Source organism: Arachis hypogaea, chromosome 13 (assembly GCF_003086295.3).
Source record: "Arachis hypogaea cultivar Tifrunner chromosome 13, arahy.Tifrunner.gnm2.J5K5, whole genome shotgun sequence".
NCBI lineage: Eukaryota > Viridiplantae > Streptophyta > Magnoliopsida > Fabales > Fabaceae > Arachis > Arachis hypogaea.
Genome location: NC_092048.1, coordinates 21,416,343 through 21,425,893, shown reverse-complemented (window position 1 = coordinate 21,425,893; position 9,551 = coordinate 21,416,343). Strand labels below are relative to the sequence as shown.

At 31.4% G+C, this 9,551-nt stretch overlaps 1 protein-coding gene across 5 annotated transcripts; it reads left to right on the top strand.

Moving 5' to 3' along the window:
• Nucleotides 1-4,561: 4,561 nt before the first annotated feature.
• LOC112737630 (probable protein phosphatase 2C 52) lies at nucleotides 4,562-9,190 on the top strand. Of its 5 annotated transcripts, XM_072211427.1 has the most exons (8): nucleotides 4,741-4,833; nucleotides 5,195-5,242; nucleotides 5,639-5,730; nucleotides 6,360-6,893; nucleotides 6,990-7,334; nucleotides 7,421-7,538; nucleotides 7,636-7,859; nucleotides 8,453-9,190. In XM_072211427.1, the coding sequence occupies exons 4-8, from the start codon at nucleotides 6,633-6,635 to the stop codon at nucleotides 8,918-8,920; spliced, it is 1,416 nt and encodes a 471-aa protein (XP_072067528.1). In that variant the 5' UTR covers nucleotides 4,741-4,833; nucleotides 5,195-5,242; nucleotides 5,639-5,730; nucleotides 6,360-6,632; the 3' UTR covers nucleotides 8,921-9,190. The 5 variants fall into 5 exon arrangements, with proteins under 5 accessions (XP_025643388.1, XP_025643391.1, XP_025643390.1 ...); XM_025787603.3 differs by lacking the exon at nucleotides 5,195-5,242 and having other exon boundaries at nucleotides 4,562-4,833; XM_025787606.3 differs by lacking the exon at nucleotides 5,195-5,242 and having other exon boundaries at nucleotides 4,568-4,833; nucleotides 6,387-6,893.
• Nucleotides 9,191-9,551: the final 361 nt, after the last annotated feature.

Genomic DNA, 9,551 nt, shown 5'->3' with positions numbered 1-9,551 from the left:
ATTCTGTTATATTCTTTAAAAATCCTTGATCAGAAATATAATTTATACACCCTAAAAATCTTTGTAATTGTTTTCTATCTTCTATTTTATTGGGAAATAAATTTACCTTTTCTAAAATATTTGGTTGAAGTTTTAGCTTTTCTTGAGTAGATAGAATTAATCCAAGAAACTTTATTTCTTGTTTTGCTATTCTTGCTTTCTTTTTGCTAAGAACTAATCCTTTTTCTTTACATCTTTCTAAAACTATTAATAATTTTTGAAGATGATCTTTTTTATTCTGTTTTGTAAAAATTAGTATATCATCAATGTAAACTAAAATAAATTCATTTAACTCTTTTAGATTTTCTTCCATAAATCTTTGATAAATACCTGGGGCTTGTTTTAATCCGAATGGTAATACATTCCATTCATAGAGTAACACACTTGTTGATTCTTTTGTTGGGCAAGTAAAAGCAGTTAATTTCTTTGTTTCTTCGTCTAAACGAAGTTGCCAATATCCTGATTTTGCATCAAGAGATGAAAACCAAGTTGCTCCTTTAATTTTTTCTAAAATAGAATCTTTTCCTGGAAGTTTATGAGCATCACCAATAGTTGCTTCATTCATCTTCTTATAATTAATTACCATTCTTCGTTTTTCCCTTTTAATTTTATTATTGTTTTTGACATAAAAGGCTGGAGTCGCATGAGGACTTTTACTTAATCTTATAATTTCTTTTTCCAAAAGATCTTTACATTCTAATGAGAACTCTTCTCTATCTCTTGCAGAATAAGGAATTTTATTTGAAACATTTATCTCTTTTGTAGGATCTTTTAATTTAATGCTTACTAATTCTTTATTTATATTTTTAATATCTAAAGGATTTTCAACACAAATTTTATCCAAAAGTTCTTCTATATTTATTTTAAGATTATTTTTTGGAATATTTATCTGAAAGTATAAATTTAAATAACATGTTTCTAATATAGAAAATATTTTAAATTTTAAGATTTTATCTATAGTAGTAGTTGGTATTTTTATATGTTTTGATTTTTGATTTATTGAAGAATCGTGTGGAGCTTTTAAAACTATATATGTTAATTCTTGAATGAATGGATGATATAGCTTTAAAAGGTTATTTCCTATGATAAAATCCATTCCAGAATCTAACATATATATGGATGGAACAATGAACCTATAATTTTGAATAAATATTTCAGCCATCTCTACTTTTTGATCAATTTTATATATTGATTTGTCAGCTATTCTAACTCTTAATGGTTTCTTTAATTTTTTCCAATCAAGTTTTATATTTGTACTAGCAAAGTATTGTGTTGCTCCAGTATCTATGAAAGCATTTATAAACTTTTTTGTTATTTTTATAGTAATAAATGTGGCATTATTACTCAGTCTCTGAGTCTGTTTCTGAGACATATTCAAAAATATAGTCTAAGTTATCATCAGATTCTTCTAATGGTTCCATGAAACAAGACTTAGCAATTTCTATTTGTTTGGTAAGATCCTTTTTATCCTTCTTTTTTGGACATTCATTTGCATAGTGTCCTTCTTCTTGGCAATACCAACACTTATAATTTTCTTTTTTATTTGGGCAATAGTCATTTTTTTGTCTTTTGTTTTTATTGTTATTTCTTTTTCTAAAATACATCTTTTTTCTCCAGTTTGGATAGTATTTTCTTTTTCTAAATTGATATTTTCTCTTTCTTTGAAAATTTTTATTAAGACCATATTTTTTGGGCATCTCTTTATTATCCTGACAGCAAATTCTAATTATATTTGCAAATCTTTTTTGAGTCGCTTCTTGCATACAACGTTCTTTTATTTCCTCTCTTATTGCAGAGGTTGCTCCACCAAAATTATTTTCAATTGTCCCTCTATTTATTTCTCTTATAAATCTTCCCATTATAAATTCATTAGCAGGATATGGAAGTTTTGTTATATACATACTAAGATAATGGTCTTTATCTTCTTCTTTTAATTTATAATAATATATTCTATATTCACATATATAAGACTCCACATTACATAAATCATATATCTGAATATTAGCTAAATGGTTTTTTGCTTCTTGATATTCTTTATTATAGACTTCTTGTCTATGATCTATAATATTTTTTCCAAAAAATTCTTTATATAGAATCATCATTATATGTAATATCTTATCATAAGCTGTTATTTTTGTTGCTAATTCTTCTATTATTTGATTTTCTGTTGATGTCATATAATCTCTTACAGTTCCTTTAGTATGAAATCCTATGTAATTCCAAATATCTCTTCCAGACAATTCACTAAGTTTTGGATTAGTAAAGGCTTCTAATAAGAAGGAATTCAACCAGTTTTCGAAAATTTCTTTTTCATTCTTTTTACAGTCTAAATCGAGCATTCTTTCTCCTTCCATTTCCTGGATTTTAGGAACGTATTTTGATGGTATTTTTGTATATTTTGAATCTTTATTTATAAATCCTTTTTTAAAAGCATAATTATCAAAACCTGTTTCCATTTAAATTGAGATTGATTATCCTTAGATGTTCCAGCTTCATTTTTTACTTGTATTGGAATTGGTGGTTCTTCGTCACTTGAATAATCTAGGATGTGTTCTTCATTTTCTATATTTTCAAAATTTACTAATTCTTCTTCTATTTGAAATCCCTGTTCCATAATATTATTTTCTTGAGCCATTTTTAATTGTTTAAAAAGCATTGTAACTTCTTCTAACTTTTTTTCAATATTCATAATTTCAATGGTGGTTTTACTTTTAATTATGTTATGTTGATTATATTTTGAAGTTTTTCTTCTTTGGGATTCTCTTTTTCCTTATTTCTTTGAAAATTTATGGATACTAATATTTCTTCAAGCATATCTACTATAGAATTTAATTATGGGTTAAAAGTATGATAAAAATGTGGGGAGTCATTTCCATGGTAACATTTTTTAGAAATTCCGTGTGAAAAATAAGTTTTTTCCGATTTTTGAAGTCCTTCAATAAAACTTATAGTAAAATAAAGATTTTGAGAAAAATCATTTTGTATTGATTTTAAGAATTCGGTGTCCTTACCGTTAACATTAGTTAAAATCATTAATTTTTGATCTATTAATTTTGATAATTTAATTATTTCTTCTCTTAAATCTTCTAATTTACTTTTTTCCATTAGGTGACGTTTTTCTTTGTGAAAAGTTATGGTTTTAAGTGAAAAGTATGACTTTAGAATGTATGGTTTGGGTTTTGCCACGTAAGCGTCTTTACCATAAAGTTGTTTTGGGATCTTTATTTAAGTGGTGCCTTTGCTTAAATTGTTTAAATACAAGTGTTAAAAAATGGGATATATTTTTTTTTAAAAGTTAAAACATGTACAGTTTTTTTAATATATAATCACTCTTTTTTGTTTCAACAAACTACTAACTTTCTTTTTTTTTTATTATAGAATTTTTTTTCTCAAAATTCCTCTCTTCTATCTTTATTTTTTCATCTAGATACAACAGAGGAGGAGGGAGGGTTGAACTCAATTTAAAAAGCTTTAGCATTCCGTCAATTATTCTCGTAGAAAGGAGCAACTTCCTACATGTAGTCACAGTTCCAACACGTTCTCTCTGTGTTAGAAAAGGTTTTGCAACTTCTTGAAAATATGTGACAACTCTCTGCTGGTTGAAATCTTTGATGCAGCACGTATGCCTCTTGCTGTTGTGCGAGTATTTCTACGTTTGCGACGAATTTCTGGACAAATACATTTTCTACATGTTGCTTCAATAATGACACTGACGATACTGTTCTAACACGTCCCTCACGTATTAAGCTACACCCACATATCTACAAATTATTCTAATTGTCAATATTAAATAAATACACCAATTTTCTTACCATATGGAAAATAAATTGCAACTAGAGTTTTTGTAACTTTTTTTTTTTTAACATTAGTCCCGTCTTATTATAAAAACAGAAAAGGTAAAAAATGCCTACCACACGGAGATGTGACCAGAAGACTCATCATTTGCTCTCATGAGTCATAATTAAGACACCCAGAGTTGGAATATCAAATGGGCATAAAATGATTTTATTTTCATGTGTTAGCAATAACAATCCTAGAGAATCAAGAGGGTACCAGCTAAAAACCAGCCAAATGCTTCTGGATAAATTCAAAATTTTTACGTGGATAGTATTTATATTAGGTATTAAGATGTTTCTTCTACTAAGTATTAGAATGTTTCTTTTTCATACTAAATAGATGTTCTTTTATATATTTTATAAAATTTTTTATATGAATTATTGAAAGTTTCGTGATCCTCACCCCTATTTTTCCAACGTATCATTCAGAATTTTAATTTGGGATGAGAATCAATTAATATCAAATATTATAAATTAAAAACAAATAAAATTAATTAAATATAATTATAAATTAATTAAATTATTTACTTTTTGACTGATTAGCTCTTGATTTCATATACTTTTTCATAATCATATGAAATAATATCGTTTTTAAAAAAAAAAAAACCTATAATTTTTTCATATAAAAAAATAAAAATTAGCCAAAACTCGATGGTATTTATGATTTCATCGAAGCTTAGTTTTCTCTCTCACTCCCCCTCTTTATGTTGTGTGTACTCTGCTTTTTGAATGAATGCAGCACCACACACCACACCACGCTACCTACTCAGCTACTCTCATCTCTCCTTATTAATACTCCAACGCTCTTTCTTTCACTCCCTTCTCTCACTCTCACTCACTCATCCATCCAACATCCATTACTACCCATTAATCTTCTGCATTATTACTATTAAATACAACAAACAAAGGTGGTGGAATCTCCCACTTCTTCAATTTTCCCACTTTCCCTGCATCTAAGGTTACTATTTCTCTTTTTCCTCAACACATTTCTTTACTTGGTTAATTTGATGGTTAATGTTGCATCTGCCTTCATTTAACACTAGTATCTTTTTCTTTCCTCTCTTTTAGCACCATTGCTAATTGCAGATTTGCATGTTGTGTATGTTTGTCATCTTTTTCACAACTATTTTTTTTATTCTTATATTTACTTTCTTATATTTTTTAGTTGTGAAATGTTTCTACTTGCATTATGTGTTAGGCTTTCAGCTACGATACGGTAGTTACTCGAAGATAATATTATAAATAATTAAATAATTTAGTCAAATATATGCAGAGAAATATGTTAAATTATCTAATAATTTATAATATTAACTTCACAGTTCACACCGAGATGTCTCTTCATGGAGTAACCACCTTCAGCTACTTCAGTTATATTCTGAACTTTACTTTCCTTGTTCTTCCTCTGACATCTTGTGTGCTTATTTTCTTAATTTGATTGAGCATCTCTCTACCTAATTACTCGTCTCTTTAGTTATTTATTCAATTTTTGTTACATTACTAATTAATAATTAATATTTTATTCGGTAATGATAATTACTTGATGCCCCTACGCTACACTATGCTCTTTTTTTTGTTCATTGTTGACAAGATCATAACTCTATTTCGTCCTTTTCTGCTTTTTTGTGCTTTTTCACTTTATCTCTTCTCGTATTTTTCTGTAGTGGGAAACCTCACTTTTTTGTACTCTTTTCTCTCTCTCTCTCTCTCTCTCTCTCTCTCTCTCTCAAGTTTGAACTTCAAATTTGTGCTTTACTTTGTTGCAGTCTTTGCACAAGTAAACGGGTTCATGGAATTAGCTTTCATGCTTGTAATCACGTGAATTCATTCGTTCTTCAAAGAAGTCGATCTCATTCAGGTTAGTGAAAATTAGTGAAGTATTTGAAATTCGAATCCTATATTTTGTTCCTACTTCTTTTCTTCCAGTTAGATTAGATTTGATGCTCTTTCTCTCTTTATTTTATTCTTATCTTGGTGGACAAAAAGTTTGTATTTTTTTCAGGCACGTTCTCCTTTTTATCTCTGTTTAAATTGATGGAGAGAGAGAGAGAGAGAGAGAGAGAGAGAGAGTGAAGGCTAGAGAGAGAAGCACTTCAGATGTTTTGGATCTATGTTTCTGTGAGAAGGAAAGACAACAAAATTTGACTGTCTCAACTTGTGTGAAAAAATAAAAGAAAAAAATGTGTTACATGGTCTTAACTCGTGTTCTGCTTTTGTTTTTTCTTGTTTGCTGGTTCAATTTTTAAGGCGCAGTTTCTGGATTAAAATAGTTCTCAAAGCACTCCATTTTTAAATGTTCTCAATGACCAGTCAGATTTTTAGTATATTCTATTCTTTATTCACATGTTAGGCCTCTTTTTAATTCACATAGCTTGTTTTTGCTGACCCCTTTTTATATTTTAACTTTCGGTTTCATTTTTACATGTCTTCGGATACCCTATATTGACTATTAAACTCACATGTCTTACTTGTGTTTGAGACTCTCAGCTGGTTTTTAATCAATTATTCAAATAGGCGCCACCAGATTTTGCATTTGACCAAGGAATGAAGATCCCATTTTTCTAAAGAAGTGTAAAGTGGGCTAATGTTTTGACCTGAGAGAAAAGAGAATTTTTTGATGAGATAAGTTGTTTACTAAGTTGATCAAACTTGAAACCTCAGCAATACGGTGTGAGATCTATATAGTTGAAACAGACAGAAGGAATTCCGATTTTTCGCGTTATTTTCAACACGGATGTCTGTATTCTGGAATTGAGGAAAATGGGGTGTTGTGTCTCAACTAGTAGTAAGAGTACTTGTAGCAGCCGGAGCAATGGAGAGATGGCGAATCCATCATGCTTAGAAATCGGATGCTGTGTGCATAAGAAAGCAAGGAGAACCTTCTCTGATCATGTTATTTCACTACACCATTTGGCGTCGTTGCCGAGCAGGATTTTCACTAATGGAAAGAGTAGAGCTTCTTGCATATTTACGCAGCAGGGCCGCAAAGGGATCAATCAGGATGCAATGATTGTGTGGGAAGTAAGTATGTTTTTGTATTATCAGAGGAACAGTTTATGATTCTTGGTTACATTTTTTTAGGCATTGACATACGAAATTCAATCTATGTTTGGGCAGGATTTTATGTCTGAAGATATGACCTTTTGTGGTGTCTTTGATGGCCATGGTCCACATGGTCATCTCGTTGCGCGCAAAGTGAGGGACGCCTTGCCTTTGAAACTGCTCTCATTTCTGCATTCTTCTGAATCGAAGCGAAACGGATCAGGTAAAGCTTGCTTCAAGGGGAATGTAAAACCGGACAATGGAGACTCTCAGAAGGATTTATCAGCCGAGGATAAACTGAATTCAACGTGGAGAGAGGCTTTCATGAAGGCATATAAGTCTATGGACAAAGAGCTCAGGTCTCATCCGAATTTGGACTGCTTTTGTAGTGGGAGCACGGCTGTCACTATAGTGAAGCAGGTAACACATTGGAAAAAGAAATGAAAAGAGAATCTAGCTATGGTTTCTGATTCCATTATGGTTTTCTCAGTTTCTTCTCTTACCAGGGCTCAAATTTGTTCATGGGATATATCGGGGATTCTCGAGCAGTGATGGGATCCAAGGACAGCAATGACTCCATGGTGGCAATTCAGTTGACCATTGATTTGAAGCCCGATTTGCCAAGTTTGTTATTTGCATCAGAATTCATCCTATCTCTCTGTTCCATGTGTGATTTTTGCTATATGTTAACCCATTTCAATTTGGTTTTAAATCCTCATAGGAGAAGCAGAAAGAATTAAACGGTGCAAGGGAAGGGTGTTTGCTTTGCAAGATGAGCCTGAGGTGCCAAGGGTATGGTTGCCTTTTGATGATGCACCGGGATTAGCAATGGCTAGAGCATTTGGAGATTTCTGCTTGAAGGAGTATGGTGTGATTTCCATACCTGAATTTTCTCACCGGCTGCTTACTGACAAAGATCAGTTTGTTGTTCTTGCCTCAGATGGTGTAAGAATTTTAAACCCACATTTCTATTTATTTATCTTCTTTTCACTTTTGTCTATTTCTTTCAAATGTTGGACTATATTTTTCGTTATTCTTGTTTAATTTGGTTACTAACTTACTATTTAACATGGCCTATAAGAATCCAATAAAAAAAATGAAGGAACAGAAAAAAGTGAGGATCCAACCATCTAGTAGAACTGAGTTTTTAATAATGTTGAAAAGAACTAATAATTCTTGTGAACCGGCAGCAAAGCTTGTGCATGATCTGAGTGGGAACTTTGGAGCTTTGTTCATAATCATACTTTGCTGCATGAAAATTAACTTGATTGAGACTGCCATGTCAAACATCTTGATTTTTCATGAGTTGAAAATAAGAAACAAATCAGCTACTGTTTTGATTGCCAAATATTCGTATTTTGTTGGATAAGTATGCTTTCAATAATTTATCTATTCTCTGCAATGATTGATTTTTCAACTTTTTTATTTTCTTTTTCTCCTTATGCCTTGATGAGGTAACCACTCAATAGTTTGTTAGCACTTAGCAGTGGAATCTTTCCATGTCTCCTCCGAATGTAACTGATTCTGATTCTTTCCAGGTCTGGGATGTTTTAAGCAATGAAGAGGTGGTTGAGATAGTATCTTCGGCACCAACACGGTCATCAGCCGCAAGGATTCTGGTAGATGCTGCAGCCCGGGAGTGGAAACTTAAGTATCCGACTTCAAAGATGGACGACTGCGCCGTGGTCTGCCTATTTTTGGACGGTAAAATGGACACAGAATCCGACTATGACGAACAAGGCTTCTCTTCTGCAACCCTCCAGAGCAATCATTCTGGAAACCCGGTCGAGTCAGACGACGGACTAAAATCCGAGCCATCTTTGCAGAGGAACTTCACAGTTAGATCCTCAGAGGAAAATGAGCCTAATAACGGAGTACAATCCATTGATGTTGAAGATGGAGCATCATCAGCTGATGATCAAAATTGGTCAGGTTTGGAGGGTGTTACTCGTGTGAACTCATTGGTCCAACTACCTAGATTCTCAGAGGAAAGGCCAAAATCATGAAATTTGTTGCTTTAACTAATGGAGATTGTTTACTTTATTCAGCAAAAGAAAAAATTTTCTTGCAAGTGAAATATCATTTTATTTCAAGATATCTTTTTTTTTGGTACTCACTTTTACTATGAAGAGTTGATTGTATAAGAAAAAGTGAGTACACCAAAAAAAGGTTTCTCTTTTTATTCCATATGGCTAACTAGTTACTTATAGAAAAGTAGGTTTTAAATTTTTAATCATTAAGCTCACAAAAGCATAATGGATTAATGGGTTTCATGATGACAAATTCTTAGATACTCAACTGAAGAAAAATGAAAGTAATCAAGTAATCAACTTTATGTCATTCGAAGTAACACATCAATTGTATGCAATTACAAGTTTTAACCAACACTATTGCAATATAGATTATGTGTGATGCAATGAATGATAAAAGCATTACAATACTATTTTGTTCTTGCTTAGCTTGGAACCATTAAAACGGGTCTTCCTTTTAGCACAATTTAAGGCCCCAATAACGTTCAACTTTAACAGGAACATTTTGTTGCTCTAAGTCTAAGATATTCCAGCAAATCTTGGTTGAAAATAGTATTGCTTTATAGACACATTAAAAAGATGTTCCACCTAGGAAATTCCATGTAGC